At 39.8% G+C, this 21,023-nt stretch overlaps 2 protein-coding genes across 2 annotated transcripts; both read right to left on the minus strand.

Moving 5' to 3' along the window:
- Positions 1-2,457: 2,457 nt before the first annotated feature.
- Positions 2,458-3,150, minus strand: LOC129719667 (uncharacterized). The gene has a single exon (XM_055671058.1). The coding sequence runs from the start codon at positions 3,148-3,150 to the stop codon at positions 2,458-2,460; it is 693 nt and encodes a 230-aa protein (XP_055527033.1).
- A 194-nt stretch (positions 3,151-3,344) lies between these two features.
- LOC129719668 (uncharacterized) lies at positions 3,345-7,383 on the minus strand. The gene is made up of 2 exons (XM_055671059.1): positions 4,086-7,383; positions 3,345-3,865 (listed from the first exon to the last, which is right to left on the minus strand). The coding sequence occupies exons 1-2, from the start codon at positions 7,381-7,383 to the stop codon at positions 3,345-3,347; spliced, it is 3,819 nt and encodes a 1,272-aa protein (XP_055527034.1).
- Between the last annotated feature and the right edge of the window lie 13,640 nt (positions 7,384-21,023).

The raw sequence follows: 21,023 nt of genomic DNA on the forward strand, positions 1-21,023 counted from the left end.
GAAAACGATGAAGCACTCTCCGTACACGTACAGGAACATCAGAATGTTTTATCCAAAAAATCTTATTAGATTACCTTAGTGTGGATCCCTTTTCATTGTTTCATTCCGGTTAATAAGAAGGTGGACACTTTGGCTTAGGTGGGCGCAACGAATGGTGATATTTATGATAGACCTACAATTGCCTACAATAAGCTTTTGCAATTTTCTCGTCAGAGTACGCCTTCAAACTGGCAGACCTTGTCCTTTCACTACGGATTAGACGCACATCTACTGCGAATCAGGCTCACAGATAGGTAGTAATCAATGCGTTTGTGGATTGAACCATCATGACAATATGTACGTTTTGGTGGTGCTGACCGAGGCACCAGATCGTTACTTTTGGATACTCATGTTCCAGTTTGTGGTATCCTGGACCAAGGAAACATGGCATGAACGATACTGATTTATGACTTCCGTAAATCGAAGTAATATTGTGCCAGTGGGGTGAAATTGTGCCATACAAACCCATTGTTTGTTAGCCATCTCATGGCGATCACAATACCAAACTTTTTCGAATAAGTTCCCTCCAATACTCGACCAAGAAAGACTAGTCTTCTGACCAGGAAGAGATGGCTTAAAAGTCACGGGTTAGAAGTCACAACCTCACAATCTGATCCGGCCTGACGGTACTTGAAAAGCAAAGGAGTGCTCATCAAACAACAAATCGAACCGCGCGGTAATTAAAAAAGAGCATGCTAGTTTTAGTTTTAGGTTTAGTTCTAATTCGTTTAGTTTTTATAAGACATCCTAGAAATAGGATTTATCTGGTTTCTGTAAGAATTAGTAGAAAGAAATTTAGAAAAATTGTTTGAAATAAGAGGCAATTAGGAATATTCACTATTGTTCTAGTGGATGAGCATCTAACAACATGGACCATACGTGCTTATTCCTTCGTTACTCTCACTATATTTTTATTTATACCACCAAGTTGTCACACTGACCTGAGAATCCAAGAGAAGGACATCTTGAACAAATTAAAAGATGCGAAGAACTGGCAAAGAAAAGCTGCGATCGTTTGCAAAAGGCTGTAAAAAGCTGAAAAACTAGAGTGGCTTATTAAAGTTCAGTTTGTGACCAACATATTATGTCCAATGCGCTTTGGTCAGAAAATCTCTGGAGTCATTTTGCTACTGTCGGCTCGTCAGGCAGTAAAAATGCTTAGAATATTCATTTGACTGCTGGGAAAAATTACCTTGGCTTTGAATATCAATCACACTAGCCATGGCAATTATATGACGGACGCCGAGTGGCATCGTTCGGCTTTGCGGAGCAAAACTTCGGTTTTAGGTGTAAAGCTTCGGCTTTCTCTTTTGCTGAAGTGTAAACGATTCGTTTTTCCCGTGCAGAATGCATAGGAGTGAGCAGTTGCTTCTTAGGTGCAGCGTAAATGAATCGCGCGCGCGGAGTCCTTTGATTCCCGCGTATTGCAAGTGAAAAATACACTTTGCTCTTCGGTCGCCCGGAGGAGAAAACCAAGTCTGCATACAAATCAGTTAAACACGACAGCTTACCAACCAAACTTATTAAAGTCGGGAGCAGGTGCTCAGTGCAACCCATAGGCTCATCTTAAGGGTGTGGGTTGAAGATGAACTGCTGAACGAGCCAAGTCGGATCGTAATGCCAGAACCGAAGGGTTTTCTTCGCCAAAAACTAGTGGCAGTCAGAGGCTAAGTGCATTTGCATTTACTAAAGCGCGTCCGCGTTCACTGACGGGGAGGTGCAATTAAGGCCACCTTCTAATAGGAAAATTTAGCCTTCTAGGCTTCACTTTGGGATCCTTTCGGCCTTTCCCACTTTACGCCGATTAAAGTAGTGGATAAGGCCAATCTTCTGAACAAGGACTCAACCTTGAGTTGGTTTACATGATTACTTTGGGACTATGGATTGATATCGAACTGAACGCTTTGACCTTTAAATTTCGACTAATTTATTGCTCTCGATCAGATACGATCGATGACCGTTTGAGTTTCATCCACGTATGCATGTGTGGATGGCCCAATCAACTAGAGAGTAATTTCTCTCGTGTTATCATTTTTATCTCACATTGGAAGTAGGTTCATTAGATTGTAAGTGTAGTTGTTTAGATTCTAGTATATAACGCAGTAGCTTTAAGATAAGTTAACAAATTTAGGTGTAAGATACAAATATGTTTAGATTATAGTATAGGTTTAGCTTTAAAGCTGAAGTATTCAAACATTCCGGCCACCTTTGAGATATTCTAAATATTCAACATTTCTCCGTCTCACTTCTTTGGCTCCATTAGTCGCAACATTAGTGTAAATGGAATGCATCTTGATGACATCTTACATAGCTGCTCCTGGATGCAGCTTGGGTTCGAGGATGACCCTAGGATGAACAGATCTCCCATCGTCCGCCTGATCACAGGCAAAATGCGCCTCGAGCTAGTATTGTACTGCTCTACTGGTTCCTAATGGCAGCTTCTGATTGATAACGATTGTCGGGGATGGGCAGCAAAGCAAGTTTCGCGACAGGTCGAACAACGTTGTCCGATTTCGCAGTCTTCAGTGTGACAACTCTGACTATTCCGTCTTTTCCTGGGTGGGTCTTGATAATCCGTCCAAGCGGCCACTGGACAGGTGGTACGTGGTCCTCTTTAATGATGACAACTCGCCCTATCTGAATATCGGTAGGTGTTCGGTATGCTTTAGTAGCCCGTGCTTGTAGCTGTTGTAAATATTCCGGGTACCAACGTGCCCATATACTCTGGAAACGCTTTTGTGTCAACTCCCAGTGTGTGAGTTTGTTATCTGGAACTCCCTTCAGATCGGTCTCGACTATGGCTTGAAGATTGGTGCCAATCAGAAAATGGCCTGGTGTCAGGGCTTCTAGGTCTTGTGGCTGTGATGGTATAGGTGTCAAAGGCCGTGAATTTAACATCATCTGGACTTGAGCGAGTAACGTTATCAGGTCCTCGCGAGTGAGAGAGTGGTTTCCGATTTCCTTGAGGAGATGAAATTTGGCCGACTTTACGGCGGCTTCCCACAATCCGCCGAAGTGGGGTGCGCGTGGCGGAATGAATTTCCATCGAATTTCATTATTCGCACACCATGCGAACATCTCGTTACGTGCGGCATGGTTGTTTTTAAACATCTCTAATAGGCGATGAAGTGCGTGGGAAGCTCCTTTAAATGTAGTTGCATTGTCGGAATGAATTTCCGCCGGCCGTCCTCTTTCCGAAATCATACGACGCAGCGCAGATAAAAATGCAGCAGTGGTAAGGTCACTTACTAGTTCAATATGGACGGCGCGTGTCGAGAAACAAACAAAAATCGCTACATATACCTTCATCGGTCCTCGTTTTCGTATTTCAGATTTTGCGAAAACGGACCGCAATAATCTATGCCGCAAACGGCGAACGGGCGAGTCGGAGTGACTCGGGATGTTGGCAAATCGGCGACAGTTTGTTGAATCAATTGGGGTTCCTTCCGGAAGCAAACGTGGCACTGGTGAAAGATTCGTCGAACCAAGTTCCTTCCACCTATCAGCCAAAATTCCTGTCGCAGGCTGGAAAGCATCAATTGGGGTCCAGCATGCAGTAATGTTTTGTGGTAGTGGATTGCAATTAAATCGGCTAACGGATGTTTAGCGCTCAAAACAATAGGATGCTTGGTAGATTCTGGTAATGCAGCGTTGCGAGAACGTCCGCCAACGCGAATGGTTCCGAACTGGTCAATTTGGGGACTCAACCATTTGAGAAGACTGGATTTGGAAACATTATCACCAGCAGCAAGATCGCTGCGTTCTTCGGAAAAACATTCCCGCTGGGCTATACGACAGAGGGTCCGTTCGGCTGACTGAAGTTCATCTGTGTTTGGACTTCGTACAAACACCTTTGTATTTTTTACTATGATCAATCGTACATATTTTTCTGGGCTGTCACGATGAAAGATGACGCACCAGCTGAAAATATCGCAGGCAATAGGCGGTCATTCGATGAAGTTTTGAATAACTTGAAAAGCGGGAAAATAGTTCTTCGTTGAACCTTGTTTGCGCCGTGGTCATAACGACAATGAGAATTTTTCTACTTTCTTGAGATGTTTCAGGTGATTCTGCACTGGAAAGCGCTCCAGCAGGCCAGGATTCCGGGGGGAGAGTGAGCCATTCAGGCCCATGCCACCAGCGTGATTTCTCAAGGATTTCAGCGGGACTTAAGCCTCTCGAGATGTCGTCTGCAGGATTATCGATACCTGCTATGTGCCTCCAGTTATCAACTGGAGTCGCGAGCTGGATGTGTGTCACACGGTTTGCAACAAAAGTTTTCCAACGTCCTGGGGATGAGCGAATCCACTGAAGCGTCGTTGTAGAACCAGACCAAAAGTAAGCTGTGTAGGGGGACTTGAGAGCAGCTGCTACCTTCTTGTAAAGCTGCGTTGAAAGATGACTCGCGCAGAGTTCCAACCGCGCAATAGTGTGACGGGTGGCAAGCGGTGCGACCTTTGATTTGGAGGTCAAGAGCTGAACGGTAACCATGTGGGATGTGTTAGCGCGGACAAAGCAACAGGCGCCGTATGCCTTCTCTGATGCATCGGCGAAAAAATGCAGTTCGATGCTAGTTGCATCCGAATTGGACACGAATCGTGGAACTCGCACCTGGCGCAGTAAATCAATTGTGTTGTGAAACTCTTTCCACTCAAGTTGCATGTTTTGTGGAAGAGGTTGGTCCCAATCGAAGCGTTTTCCGTCGGAAAATTTCAGCGCCCACATGCGCTGCATAAATAGTTTTGCCTTTGTAACAGTTGGACCTACTAGTCCCAACGGATCGAAAATGCGTGCTATGTACGACATGATCGTACGTTTCGTTAAAACGGCTGCTGGTAGGGGAAGTTGCACCTTGAAACTAAACACGTCAGACCGCGGTTCCCACACTAAGCCGAGTGTGCTCACGGACTGTTCATCTTGGAGGTCGTGCCAAGGCTGGATTGCTTGATCTTCTGGGGGAACATTTTCGAGTACCTCGATGGAATTGGACGCCCACTTCTTTATTGGGAATCCTGCGGATCTGAGCATTGTGGACACTTCTCGTCGAAGTTGCAGTGCTGCTTGTACATCTGGAGCTCCAGATAAAAAATCATCTACATAGAAATCACTGGATACCGGCTCGGCAGCTAGCGGGAAAAGATGACCTGCATCCTTAGCAAGTCTTTGTAGCGTTTTGGTAGCAAGGTAGGGGGCAGACGCTGTGCCGTAAGTCACTGTTTCGAGTTGGTAGGTGGCGATGGGTTCGCCCACATGTGTTCTCCAAAGAATCCGTTGAAGTGATTGATCGTCCTCATGAACTTGTATCTGGCGATACATTTTTTCAATATCGCCTACCAAGGCGATTGCATGTGTCCTAAATCGCATTATGAGTGACAGCAAGTCTTGTTGCACGACTGGCCCGACTAACAACAAGTCATTCAGAGAGTAACCCGATGCCGTCTTGCAGGACGCATCAAACACAACTCTTGTCTTAGTTGTCGTGCTGGAGGATTTGAACACGGGGTGATGAGGCAGGAAACAGTGCTGTATGTTATTATCTACAGGTTCTTCAAGGCGTTTCATGTGCCTTAGACGTTCGTACTCAGCCATGAACTGATGGTATGCGGATTTAACGTCTGAACTTCGTTCCAGACGACGCTCTAAGCTGAAAAATCGCCGTTCGGCAATGTCTCGGGAGTCTCCCAAAACAATTTCTGGATCGTCGGTTTTGGGTAATCGAACTATGTATCGCCCGGCAGTGTCCCGGGTCGTGGTTTCGTTATACTGCTCTTCACAGGTCCGCTCTACAGCGGAATGGGTGCATTGGGTTGGTATGGCCTCGATCTCCCAAAACCTTTGCAGGGTAGCATCGAGCGAACCGTCGTTGGTGGATACACGACAGGCCGTTGGACCAGCGCAATCAATGCATGTTGGACCGGAGAATGTCCAACCGAACAAGGTTTCAATCATATGTGGTTGGCCTGGACCTAGGTGAAGTTTCTTGCCCGTGTGCAGTTCCCAGTATGCCTCACCGCCAATTACTACATCAATCTCACTGGGAACACAATACTGCGGATCTGCTAGGGGAACATCTGGGATCTTGAATGTGGAAATCTGCACCGGAACTGTGGGTAAATCTGCACTGGGGTTATCAATTATCAAAAACTGCAGCTTAGTGTTGAAAGAACCAATTTTAGACTTGATGGTAGTGGTAACAGAGCGTCTCATCTTCTGCACGGACTGACCAATACCGGCAACCGTGACATCCACCTTGAGTTGGCGATTGGAGAGGAATACAGCAAGTTTTTTGGACATAAAGTTCGACATTGAAGCTGAATCTAAGAGCGCTCTTGCTTGAAACACCTTTCCGCTATCAGTGACGACGTTCAGCGCTACTGTCTCCAGTAAAACCGTACTTGTGTTGGATTGAACCGTCATACTAACTTGTTGGGATCTCGATGACGTCGAAGCTTCTTGGTGGTCAAAACGTGCAAGAGGGATTGAGCTGGGCTGCGGTTCTTGGGCAGCGGTTAATGCTGGAGTAGTAGAGGAAATCTTATCGGAATGGGGTACATCATGTAGCAACGTATGGTGTCTATCTCGACAGGTACGACAGGTGAATTTGGAACCACAATTCCTGGCGTGATGTCCAGTTCGGAAACAGCTCCAACAAAGCTCACGATGCGAAATTAATTCTCGACGAGAACTGACCGACATCTTAGCAAATGCCGGACATTGGTATAAATAATGTTTATCGGAACAGGCATAACAGGATGGAGCACTTCGTTTGCTCTCGGAAGCAGCGGCATTTGCTGCGATTTTAGATGTAAGGAACTTCTTCGGAGCGAGAGAATTGCCGGCCACCTTTGGCAAAGCCGGCTGCGCACGTTGGAAAATATCGGACGACACTGATTTTAATATTCGTACCCGTTGATATATGAACTCGATTAGATCAGTGAACTTTACATCTTCTTCGTCCATTTGCCTGGCTCTCTCTTCCCACGCTCGGATTGTTGCTGAGTCAAGTTTATAGGACAGCATGTTTATTAACGGGGTGTCCCAGAACTCGATTGGTTCTCCCAGTTTAGCGAGGGCCTTTACGTGACGTTGGAATTCATCCGCAAGCTCATGCAATTCGTATGCTGACTCCTTCCTCAACCCTGGCAAATCATGGAGAGCACGGTACAATTGCTTTTTCAAAAACCTTTTGTTGTCATAACGCTTGAGCAGATTATCCCATACGGCTGCATAGTTATCAGCTACTACATCTACGCTTTCGAAAATCTTATGGGCTTCCCCTTCAAGTGATTGTAGCAAATATTGGAGTTTAGCTACAGTGGGTATTTCAACATTTGAGTGTACCATCGACGTGTATGTGTCACGAAAGGAAAGCCATTTTGAAAAGTCACCATTAAACTTGGGGAGTTCTATCTTCGGTAGTCTCAGGTGAAAATTCGACGCAGTAGGGGGGTTCGCAGGCAAAGAAGCGTTCAACATGGTTTGGTTTGCATTTTCTACACGCTTCGACAATAAAAAACCTTTAGCCACACATTATTTGTCCTCGAAAGTCGATCTTTCTGACATATGGGTCTCTAACATTTCCGAATCTTCTAGCTTCTCGATTTCTTCTTGCACTGTTAAATATTCTTTGTACACTCTGTCCAGTGATTCAATTCGAACTGGAATTTGGCATTGGTCGCGGTTATCGTCGAAATTGGTAATGAATTTTTCGACTGATTCGCGGTGAGCGTTGAGCGCCGTTCTTATTACCACCAGCTCAGATAATCGTTTTTCAAATTTTGGCATTTTGCACTAATCTACACGAAGCGAACGCGGAATACGACAACGAAAATATCCTTCCCGACGCGGACGGAAACGGTTTGCTCCTTCCCGAAGCGGACGAAAACGGTTTGCTCCTTCCCGACGCGGACGTAAAACGGTTGCTCCTTCCCGACGCGGACGAATATCCTTCCCGCCGTCATGAGCTCGTGGATTTGTGCAATACTATACGGATAACGGAATTTACCACCAAGATACTAGATAGTCAAAGTTTATGCCAAATTCACACAATATTTCTTCGCATCAGCGTATAATTGCTGCTGGTGTTGGCTATCCAAGCCACGCTAATCAAAAAAGGCGGTAACGCTCAACAATAAATTTAGCGATGGCCGTTCACCACAATGGCCAACTCTCCACAACTAATCTAGCGCGGTTAACCGCAATCGCAATGGCGTCTTTCTAACGCCCTTCACTTACGTGGCCGACGCACTCGACCAGAATATCGCTTGGCGCACTATGCCTTTTGATCGGGGACTCCTTCGATCCGGCTCGAAGGACCAATGATCGAGCCAAGTCGGATCGTAATGCCAAAACCGAAGGGTTTTCTTCGCCAAAAACTAGTGGCAGTCAGAGGCTAAGTGCATTTGCATTTACTAAAGCGCGTCCGCGTTCACTGACGGGGAGGTGCAATTAAGGCCACCTTCTAATAGGAAAATTTAGCCTTCTAGGCTTCACTTTGGGATCCTTTCGGCCTTTCCCACTTTACGCCGATTAAAGTAGTGGATAAGGCCAATCTTCTGAACAAGGACTCAACTTCGAGTTGGTTTACACGATTACTTTGGGACTATGGATTGATATCGAACTGAACGCTTTGACCTTTTAATTTCGACTAATTTATTGCTCTCGATCAGATACGATCGATGACCGTTTGAGTTTCATCCACGTATGCATGTGTGGATGGCCCAATCAACTAGAGAGTAATTTCTCTCGTGTTATCATTTTTATCTCACATTGGAAGTAGGTTCATTAGATTGTAAGTGTAGTTGTTTAGATTCTAGTATATAACGCAGTAGCTTTAAGATAAGTTGACAAATTTAGGTGTAAGATACAAATATGTTTAGATTATAGTATAGGTTTAGCTTTAAAGCTGAAGTATTCAAACAACTGCCAACAGACTGGTTAGAGTTTGACTCGACTGCATCACAACACTCCTCAATTCAGCGTACAAAAATTTTCTACCGTATCCTGCCAGAGCGGTTTTCGGGAACATACTAATTGTTCACCTTAGGTCAAATCAAGTCAAATGTGAATTATGACAAATTATGCCGGAATATATAGCATCACATTTTATTGTTTGTATGCCTGAAGGGCATTGGGCAGAAGTGCCACTGCGACAGGAATGAATGTCTTTTGTGGCTGGCCTCGATTGCTTTACACAGATTACATTGATAGCGTGTAGCTAGTTGGTTGTAAGCCTGTGCCCCAATTCGGAACAACATATTTGATGTTTTGGGATTGGTGCTTCTAACCTGGTATGGAGTTGAGTGGTACGTCCAAGTGGCAGACGTCCAAGTTGAGTTCCAAACTTGTGTGAAGTTTTTTGTAGTAGCAATTCGTAACCAGATAGCGCTACCAGTGATGTTAGTCTCGTACAGCAGCGAAAAAAAATCTATTCTAGCGATAAGGTCACCAGGCGGCACTAGTGTACAGTTGAGGTTTTTGACTTCACTCTCAGAACTATTGGAATATTGTTTAGCAAACAAATCATATTGTTCTTGAGGTAAAATATAGTGATAATTCTGCGTTACTTTGATAGTTTTGACATTTTCCATCCGATGTTGAAGTTTAGTTTGAGCCGCTTCGTAATCCGCTTGCTCGACGTAAGCGAATGTCATTGTTTTGCTTTGGTATTCCACAGCCCATTCGTAGAACGATACCGCATCTGTAAACAGCCTGTCTCTGTCGGGAGATAAGCTATATTTACAGGCAGCTCGCTCGATGGTTCCACCAACTCCATCACATGGGCATTTCCCGTGCGAGCTTGCGTGAAAATTCCACTCCACGTCCATTCGGAAATCATCTTTCATAAACGAAATGTTTGTAAAATTATACTTATTTTTGTATTGACTTTCAGCGCCGTCAGAGTGCGTTTTTATACGTGTGGCAGATTTCTCTTCATGTAACTAAACAGTTCATTGAAGCAACAGTGAACAAGCACATAGTTGTGGTCGAGAACAGGTGTTATTATGATTAAACTTTCATGCTCTAACCTCCCATGTTTCAAGTAGTAAATTACAAATGGGTGAATGGTCACCAATTGTCTGGCGAAGTATCTTGTCCACTAAAGAAAGTAGTCCATCTATGGCAGTTCTACCCTATCCAAATAAGTTGTTTATAAAGACCTATTCAAAACATGTACTTCGCGCATACTAAACGATGTGCGTTCAGTGTGCGCTGCGTGGCAAGCAGCGCTTGCTGCTATATCGATCGCGCGGCGCGCGTTGGAAATGTTAAAACTCGGTATAAAAAATTGGCTCGACGGCCATGTTTCTTTCGCGACACACCTGATTCTTTAAATGTATTTTGTAGGATTTTTTCTCAGCTTTCCAATGGTTGTCTCAGAATTGAAATCGGTGGTTGCCAACCTGTTCAAAAACGCGTTTTAATGATAAAATTCAAAATGGCGGCGAATCCAAGATGGCGGTCAAACTTTTGAATACTTCACATGAAAGCTCTAGATGTTTTCTGTATAATTAAATGCTGTTTGTAGGGGGTTTTGGGACAAATATTTGAAATATAGCTCGATAAAAATATTCGATTTTCACTTTTCTAAAAATTTGTTCACCCCTTGGCGAACAAGGGGTCCACCAAATGGAACAAATTTATGTGCAGTTATTATTTTTTTACTGTGTTTAATTAAACTAAAATAGAAAAATCAATTTTCAAAGACATCGTGTCACTAGTGGCCTGGTTTCAGCAGGAATTGCCCTTATGTAATATTTGAATGGTTCCTAAGGGGAGACAACTGGGTATAGATTTGCATCCACTTTGGGAACCACTCACTGATTGGTTGAAATTGAAAACTCCGAGTGCGTTAAAATTTATCATCAGGCTTGCTGGCAGTGTTGCTGAACAACATTGTTCGTGGTTTTGATTTATGTTTTTTTAAGATGTCACCTGTTATAATCTAAAATAATTTAAAGTGAACATTAAAAAGAGTACAAATACGGGCGTAGTAAGAGATCCGACTTGGATCTTCACTAATATCAATTACCAAAAGATCCAAAAGTGCACAAGGGCTTATGACGGTTTTGCGTGAAGCATAAGAACAGCATACCGCTGCCATATGGGGAATCGCTGGCCATCAGCCAAAAAATTTTTTTTTCGTTAGCTGTTTCATAATATTTTCCTTTATTGCTATAACATTCAAGTGTCTAAATCCAAAATTTGGGCGCAATATCATGAAATCTGAATATTTTATTTTATTATTTTTTTTTTTTTTTGAAAAAAAGTACATTACTTTGAAACGCTCTGTAGCTTCAATGATAGCTTGATTTTTTTTGACGTCAAAAGAAAAGTTGTTGTAAATATTGTGTAAGATTTTCATTAGATATTGTAAAATTGGGTCATAGTAGGCTTGACACTAAAAATATTTTAAAAAACCTAAATTAATCCATCTAGCGGTCAGACCCAGCCTTTCTCATTCAAACTTATATCAAATTGTTATGAAGTTTGTTATTTGTAAGCTTGAGAGATGACTCGTTCGTATGACACTATTTATGTTCAAATAAGTCGTGTAATCTTTGAGATAATAGAATTTCGTTGTTTTATTAACAATTTAATACATAACGGTCGCTTAGTTCGATTATAATCAAATGAAATGGGAACGTATAGGGCAGCCAAACTTTGAAACCACGTGTTCAATCGTAATTCATCAGTTAACCCTTAACTAGCCCGTTCATCTCATAATACTATTCATCAAATCGGTTGTGTACTTTCTGAGATAATGAAGTTTCGTGATTTTCACAATTCGGTACATTACGGACGAAGTTACAGTTCGATTACAATAAAATTCAATAGGGTGTCATGAGTCAGCTAGACTTTTCATTTGACACTAATTTCGTGAAAATCGGCTCAGCCATCTCTGAGAAAAGTGAGTGAGTTTATGTATTCTTCAGAATATGTTTCTTTTCATAGCTAGATTTCACATTTCTAAACATAACGGGCAAAGTAATAATCCGATTGCAAAAAAATCAATAGGGTCTTTTGGGGTAACTAGACCTTTCATATAACACTGATTTTGTGGAAATTGGTCCAGCCATCTCTGAGAAACATGAGTGAAATTAAACAGTCTTCAGAAGACGTTTCTTTTCATAACTTTTGAACCACATATTCAATCTATATAAAAAAATCTATATTTAAAAGTTAAGAGTTTTTAAGATAGCCCGTTCATTTGATACCAATTTTATTGAAATCGGTTGTGTGGTTTCTGAGATATTGATGTTTCGTGACTTTTACATTTTTAAACATAACCTGTAAAATAAAAATCCAATTACAATGAAATTTAATAGGATCTTATGGGGCTACTAGAACTTTCATTTGCATATAATTTCATTAAAATCGGTCCAGCCATCTCTGGGAAAAGTGAGTGAAAATAAAAATCTGCACATACACACACACACACACACACACACCCACAAAACCACACACACACACACGCACACACATATACACACACTCACACACATACTCACACACACACACTCTCTCTCACACACACACACACACTCACACACACACTCACACACACACACATACATACATACATACACACACACACACACACACACAGAAAATGCTCAGCTCGTCGAACTGAGTCGAGTGATATATGCCATTCGGCCCTTTGTCGCACTTTCATATCTTCGGTTTTGCAAGTGATTGCTATACCTTTCTAGGAAAAAGGCAAAAAGTTGAAAAAAATTATTAATTAGGAGTAAAATATTCGTGCTGAAGAAATAGCGAAATAAAAAAAATGACTTTGAATTTCGTACACTTCAATCTCGAGCAATACCGGGAACGTACGAATAGCACAATACCAAATTTAAATTTTGTTGAGGCCATATGTTTTGATCAAAGCAGTTACAGTTTTAAATAGTCTTTGAATTTCGTTTCTTTTCATAACTTTTGAACCACATATCAAATCGCTATGGAAATTCTTACTTGTGAGTTTGAGAGACAACCCTTTCAAATGACACTAGATATGTTCAAATAAGTCGTGTGATCTTTGAGATAATAGACTTTCGTTGTGTTTATAATTAAATAAATAACGGTTGGAATAAAAATACGATTATAGTCAAATAAAATGGGAACCTATAGGAAAGCTAAACTTTTCATTTGACACTAAGATTGTTGAATTTAGTCCAGCCATTTTTGGGAAAACGAGTGAATTTGAAAAGTCACCGGAACATGTTTCTTTTCACAATTTTTGAACCACGTGTTTAATCACTATAAAATTCATCAATAAACCTTTAACTAGCCCGTTCATTTGATACCAATATTGTACAAATCGGTTGTGTACTTTCTGAGATAATGAAGTTTCGTGATTTTCATATTTTGATACATTACAGACAAAGTAACAGACTGATTACATTGAAATTCAATAGGGTGTTATGAGGCAGCTAGACCTTTCATTTGACACTGATTTCGAGGAAATCGGCTCAGCCATCTCTGAGAAAAGTGAGTGAGTTTAAGTAGTCTTCGGAATATGTTTCTTTTCAAAGCTGGATTTCACATTTTTAAACATAACAGGCAAAGCAATAGTCCAATTGCAAAATAAATCAATAGGGTCTTATGGGGTAATTAGACCTTTCAAATGACACTGATTTTGTGGAAATCGGTTCAGCCATCTCTGAGAAACATGAGTGAGATTGAACACTCTCCAGAACACGTTTCTTTGAATAACTTCTGAACCACACGTTCAATCTTCATGAAACTCAAAAGTTAAGGGTTTTTTAAGTATCTTGTTCATTTAAAACCAATTTTGTTAAAATCTGCTGAGTAGTTTCTGAGATAATGATGTTTCGTGATTTTCACATTTTTAAACATAACCTCTAAACTAAAAATCCGATTGCAATGAAATTTAATAGGGTCTTATGGGGCAACTAGACCTCTCATTTGCAATTAATTTCATGAAGATCGGTCCAGCCATATCTGAGAAAATCGAGTGAGATTGGGAGAGCGTTACACAAACACACACACATACACACACACACATACGCACACACACACACATACAGAAAATGCTCGTTAAACTAAGTCGATTGATATACGAGATTCGACCCTTTGGAGCACTTTTATACCTTTGATTTTTCCAGTGATTGCTATACCTTTCTAGGAGAAAGGCAAAACGTCATTTTTTGTAGAAAAGTAGCTTAAAAGTTTAGTTGCTACGGTCGTGACTACATTCAAAATTTAGGTAAAAACGTAAGCATACTGTCCGCTGTAGCGCGAAACTGCGCAAATTGCCACTTTTGTGAAAAAAGCGAGAGCAGATTTTTTTATTTATTTTTTTTTAAGTTGAAATTTCATCTAGGATTAATTTTATTCATAACCATGATTCCCCAACTAATGAAAATTTATGATATCGAACTCAATCCGTAAGGATAAACTATAAGTTTAGGCAAAAATCACAAAATTTATGAATAAAAAGTTATAAAAATACGTATTAAAAAAAGAAAACAGTAAACAGATATTTATGAAATCTTAATTATATCAAACTAATGTATCACTTTCTGCATATTTAAAACAATATTGAAAACATGCAGCCCTTTTCAATTTGGGATCATGAAATTCGCTTAACTGATTGAAGTGTCAAATCCTAGCGGCAAATTCATACCATCAAACTCCGGCTAACAATAGCCCGCTTGCAGATTGCTTTTTGCTTCGCACTCGTTTGCATACAAAAGTCAAGCACACAATTTGCTAAGTGAGAAAAAAACAAGGAACAGTCGTCGTCTTCCGCATCTTTTCGTATTCATTTGGAACGTTAGAACTGGAATTACATTCCAGTGTCTTAGTTTTCAAATTCGTCAATTCGTTAAATTTGAATATGGTTGAAGGCTCCGCCTAATTCAATGTCTAGTAAGTTGTCAATTCATGGTTTTATACATGTTTTTACATGTCCTCTTTTAACCATAGAAACCGGATTAGAAAGACAACATATATATGAAACAATAAAACATCGAAAATCACTAGAAGAAATGAAAATAACAGCGAAAGATTTTTTTCTGCTGATAAGTATAATGAATTTCAAATTTTCTGGAAACAATTTAACAGAAGATTTAAGCAATCACAGCGGAAGATAATGATGATGATGATTTTTTCAATTTGTAATTAATTTGTATTACTTATGTTGCTTTAATTAAATAAAAAATATAGAAATTTAGGAAAAAATGTTTAATTCGAGGGGTTGTCCATAAATTACGTATTTTTTCCCAGTGGCGCTGCGTGTGGTCAAAGATCTTATAAAATATAATTCTATAAAAAAAACGTAAAGAAAAAAGTACCAAAAACATTAAAAATTGGGTAGCGTGCTTTATGGACGGCCTCAAACAAAAAATGGATGCCGCATTTCTCGACACTTTTTTTGCTTGGCCAGCCTTTGTATGAAGTCGCCCCACTGTGCGCTGCACAATGTCGAGAGTAAATAGTGTAGTGTGAGCTTATTTCTACTTTTGAAACCGTTCTGGATTAAGTTTGGAACATACCTGTTGAGGCATATTGTTGGTGCGGAGAGTACAATTCAGATGGGTCAATGAATGAATCATAATCATTGATGGATGACACGTTCGATTTTAAGTATATTAAAGATGCAGACTCTCCGGTAACCCTCAGACGGTAAAATTATCGCCTGTAGGAGGAATTGTACATAATGCATATAGCATTAAAAACATTCAAGTATTTTCCGAGTGAATGGCTTCACTTACGAAAAATTCAACAGGGATCATCGCGGTAGATGAGGAAGAAGAGTAAGAAGCCAGATGTCGCCCCTTAGGCTTGCACTGCGTCCTTAAATTCGACAGCAGCGGAAGTGTACGTAGGGTAAGGAACTTAAGCAGTAGCGCCTATTTTAATCAGTCGAAGAAAACAGGCCTCAAATTCCTGAATTTTGATCAATATTGACAGTTTCAATGATGGAACCGAAAACTTTGATTGTCTAGCTGTCTTACGAATATAAGAAATACCGTTAATCTGTTAATCTTACGAATATAAGAAATACCGTTAAAAGCAATCTGTGGACAATTTCCAATTGAAATAAATCGACCTATATTACAGCCATTCAGGAGCCACTTCGGGTGCTAAAATAAAACGCCTGCAAAACATATGGAAACTGCTTAGAATAGGTTCGGGGTTATTGGAATAGTGTCCCTCGTTTGGTAACTTTAATTGATTATTGTTGAAGCTTGCTAACTTAGTTTTACAATCTGAAAACAAGTTTTAACAGAGAAAAGGATAGGGAACAGATTGATATACTTCTGTTCGAATTTAACCCAACACATTTTGAGTATTTCGTCTCAATACACAGGCAGTTCCTAAAGCTGCTTAGAATATGTTCCCTACCCTATATGTGACAAATTAGGAACCAATTGGTAATGTGTGAGATTGCATGACAGCGTGCTATATGGTTGTGCGTCTTTGCTGTCAATATAGAGTGCCTGCTGCACATCCCTCCAACTTCAGAAAAATTTAATGAATTTAATATTTAATGTTGTTAGTTTGTACAAGTTGATTTTTGGGTGAAAATTTGAATCATAGTTGAATCCAATGTTGAAATATCGACAAACCGTTCTTTTTGTGAAGGGCTTTTCTTTCGCTTCTCATTTCTAAATCAAAACGATTATCAGTGCGTCTTGAACTGTCCTACAGATCAGACGTTTTTTCGGTTGCTTGTGGACTGGTCTTTGACTGCCTATAGCTTCAAAGTTTGTGTTTTGTCAGTGTGTCTTTTAAAGACTACCTGAAAGTTATTTCCCATCAGTCTTTCTCAAGACTACCTACTTTTGAATTTAACATTTGTTTTAACTTTTTTCGTATCACCTGAAATGGCTGGACGGAAAAAGAAACCTCGCATCGCTGCGGGGAGGAAAAGAGAGGCATCTCTTTCTGACACTTCGAGTGTCTGTAGTGACAATCCTTTTGATATTTTGCCTGAGCAAGAAGCTGATGAAATGGAAGTTATTAATAATGAAACTATACAAAATATAAAATCTTTAAAAAAGGAGAAAGTTCCACCTATTGTGGTAACTATTTCTTCTGAATTTAATATATTCAAAAAGGAACTTTCAACGTTTGTTTCTGACGTTAAAGTTACCTATCAAATTGGCCGTAGAGGTGAATGCCGCTTATTAACCGACTCAGTAAAGGGTCGTGATCGTCTTGTTCAGTATTTAACTGACAAGATGTACAAATTTTTTACATATGACACCAAGAACGCCAAGCCGTTCAAGGTTGTCTTGAAAGGTCTCACCAACGATCAAACCGTTGCACAGTGGTCCAATAAGGCAAAAATTGGAACTTAATTCCATAGCGCCTTTTACCTTCATCCTAGCTTAAAAGTGTCTTCGGAACAATTGTTTGTATGAATGACCCGCATAATTGCAAATTGTCAAAAAGTATGAAAAATTTACTATACTTAAAATAAAAAAATTAACTTTTTTGTGTTAAGAGATAGAAGAATAGTTTATTCAGCAAAGTTGTAGAAGATTCAAAAATATGGAACTTTTTTGAACAAATGAAAAACCTATCTTTTTTTGGTACAAAGTTATGCAGTATATAACATGGAACTTACTTGAATGCTAGTTTTTTGTACTTAACTTTTGTTAGTTGCATTTTACACGAAAGTATTGTTCGGAGAAATTGTTAGGGCATACAAAACACACATTTTTGCTAAAGGCCTTATATCTCCCGGACTTTTTCTTACAAAGTTATATCATATATAAGCTTATTTTTTCGATAATTTCAAAAACGTATAGGTTAAAAAGGGGCAAGTGGAATCATGATGCCAATAATGTTTCTTGAAGTTAAGCTGAAGTACTATAAACTCCTTAAGGTTCCATTTGTCCCAATCCACCCATGTTAGTACGGCGAGCATATGTTACAGAAGGTTTTCATATATCAAAAATACTAACTTTTTTGTGTTAAGAGATAGAGGAATGATTAATTCGGCAAAGTTTTAGAACGTGCAAAAATATGAATCTTTGCTGAACAAACAAAATTCCTATGTTCATTGGGTACAGAGTTACAGAGTATTTTCTGTAAAAGTTACTTAAAAGTTAATTTTTTGCACTTAACTTTTGTTAGCTACATTTTACAAGAAAACGTTGTTCTAAAGAAGCATTTGGTCATACAAAACACACGTTTTTGTTGAAGGCCACACATCTCCAGAACTTTTCCTTACAAAGTTATAGCATGCTTTAGCTTATTTTTTCGATAACTTTAAGAACGTATCAAGGAAAAAGTGGTAAGTATAATCATGATGTTAATGCTTTTTCTCGAAGTTTAGCTCGAGTGCTCAGAACTGTTATAATTTCCATCTGTCACAATCCACCTAATCTTTATTCTATGCGTTGTTGAAGTTATCGAAAAAATATGCTGAAATGTGCTATAACTTTGTAAGGAAAAGTTCTGGAGATGTGTAGTCTTCAACAAAGACGTGTGTTTTGTATGACCAAATGCTTCTTTAGAACAACGTTTTCTTGTAAAATGTAACTAATAAAAGTTAAGTACAAAAAACTAACTTTTAAGTAACTTTCATATAATATACTCTGTAACTCTGTACCCAATGAAGATAGGAATTTTGTTTGTTCAGCAAAGATTCATATTTTTGCACTTTCTAAAACTTTGCCGAATCAACCAATCCTCTATCTCTTAACACAACAAAGTTTGTATTTTTGATATATGAAAACCTACTGTAACATGTGCTCGCCGTACTCCAATATGGGTGGATTGGGACAAATGGAGCCTAAAGATGTTTATAGTACTTCAGCTTAACTTCAAGGGAAAGTATTGTCATCCTGATTTCACTTGCCCCTTTTTAACCTGTACGTTTTTGAAATTATCGAAAAAATAAGCTAAAATATGATATAACTTTGTAAGAAAAAGTCCGGGAGATATATGACCTTTGGTAAAAATGTGTATTTTGTGTGCCCTAACAATTCCTCCGAACAATACTTTCGTGTAAAATGCAACTCACAAAAGTTAAACACAAAAAACTAACTTTTAGGTAAGTTTCATGTTATATACTTTATAACTTTGTAGCAAAAAAAAGATAGGGTTTTCATTTGTTCAACAAAGTTTCATATTTTTGAATCTCCTACAACTTTGCTGAATGAACTATTCTTCTATCTCTTAACACAAAGAAGTTATTTTTCTTATTTTTAGTACGGTAAACTTTTCATACTTTTTGACAATTTGCGAATATGCGGGTCATTCATACAAACAATTGTTCCGAAGACACTTTAAGCTAGGATGAAGGTCAAAGGCGCTATGGAATTAAGTTCCACTTTTTGCCTTATTGGACCACTGTGCAGTGGTACCACAATGTCAGTGGTACCGCTATAAAATTTGGTAACGCGACTTTTATATCGGATTTGACGTTTATAGCATAGCCCTGTTTCTGACAGCTCAGTCACGCACACTAAACTCGGATTTTTTGCCTCATAAATGACTCTTGCTTAACTCTACCGGGGCTAAGCAAATCGAAAAATATAGTCTTTTTTGAGTTGCTCGGTACTGGAAATCAAATACTCGTTCTGTAGGATACTATCCGTAAACAAATCACACAATCCGCGTAGTAGGGATGGGCGATACTTGTATCGATACCAACGGTATCGATACATGGAGCTGAAGCATCGAGTATAGACCTTTTTACGTACGAATGTATTAGTGCACCTAGTTGAGGAAAGTATTTACAAATCGCCTTTTTGTTTGCTATGCTATGTTTTTGGCAGCTGGACAAATATTCAGTTGAATACTTATTATAAGTTCTAAACTCGTTTCTGAATGAATTTTTCATTCGTGATCATGAATCGGGGGAAGCTGCTGAACATTATCGACCAAAAATGGTAAAAAGTGATAAAAAGTCGGAGCAGCGAGATGCGATGATTTACAGTTTGGAGGAAACACAAGCAACTTTACATGAGTTTACACGTTCATTAGTGTGCGTAGGTGAAAAGTCACTTATCTCTATTTCGGCATCGATACTCGTTGCTAGCGATGAGTAGCGGTATCGATACTTTGCCAACGATACTTTGAAACGATACTGATACCACCGATGCCTTCTATTGGGGATAGGCGATACCAGTATCGATACCAGCGGTAACGATACTTTGGCCAAGAGCATCGAGTATTTTGGCATCGATACTTTCTATACCGATACCACGATATTTGGTATCGTTTTGTGCAAAAGTATTCGAGTACTCAGGTATCGATACTTCAAACAGTATCGCCCATCCCTACCGCGTAGGAATAAATTAAGTTTCAAGTCAGTGAAAGAAAATGAAAATTTCGCAATAAATGCAGGCATTTTGACAGCACATTGCTGGCCTTATTTTCAATCTGACTTCCACGGTGTATAGTGCACCAATACATGCACGATTGGAGAGGTCTATGGGATTTACCAGCCCAATGGCATCGCGCCATGTTTCAAGGGCGAAAATCTCAACGTATGTGTAAACGAGATAGTATATCACCGCCACTTTTCATACACCTTTATCTGACACTATAGGGATGTCAATGGCTCGGGATTTTCTTAGGGGCTCGTAAAAGCCGAGAAAAAGAAATTCATTTTGTTAATTATTTGTCGAGCAGTTGGACAGGACGAGGTACGGAGTACTATGGGGCAACGTGTACCAGAAAAAAAAAACGGCAGTGTTTCGTATGTCTTATGTATGTGCCAGTTCTATTTTGTCGTACCACATACATAAGACATACGTAACACTGGCGTTTTTTTCTGGTACACGTTGCCCCATAGTACTCCGTACCTCGCCCTGTCAAACTGCTCGATAAATAATGAACAAAATGAATTTTCTTTTTCTCGGCCTTATCGAGCCCCAAAGAAAATCCCATAAGGAACTGTCAAACAGTTATTTACAAAATCAATGCAGCATTTTTCGAGTAGGAACGAGACAAATGCAGCACACCAAATTTTCATTGCTGGCAACCAGCAA

The sequence above is a fragment of the Wyeomyia smithii genome, chromosome 2, assembly GCF_029784165.1.
Source record: "Wyeomyia smithii strain HCP4-BCI-WySm-NY-G18 chromosome 2, ASM2978416v1, whole genome shotgun sequence".
Classification (NCBI taxonomy): domain Eukaryota; kingdom Metazoa; phylum Arthropoda; class Insecta; order Diptera; family Culicidae; genus Wyeomyia; species Wyeomyia smithii.

Bases quoted from the DNA above. Each gene is read 5' to 3' on its own strand.
- LOC129719667 (XM_055671058.1), bottom strand. From the start codon at position 3,150: ATGTTTAAAAACAACCATGCCGCACGTAACGAGATGTTCGCATGGTGT.
- LOC129719668 (XM_055671059.1), bottom strand. From the start codon at position 7,383: ATGGTACACTCAAATGTTGAAATACCCACTGTAGCTAAACTCCAATAT. The intron at 3,866-4,085 runs GTAGAAAAATTC...GTCCAAACACAG, and splicing joins ACCTGAAACATCTCAAGAAA to ATGAACTTCAGTCAGCCGAA.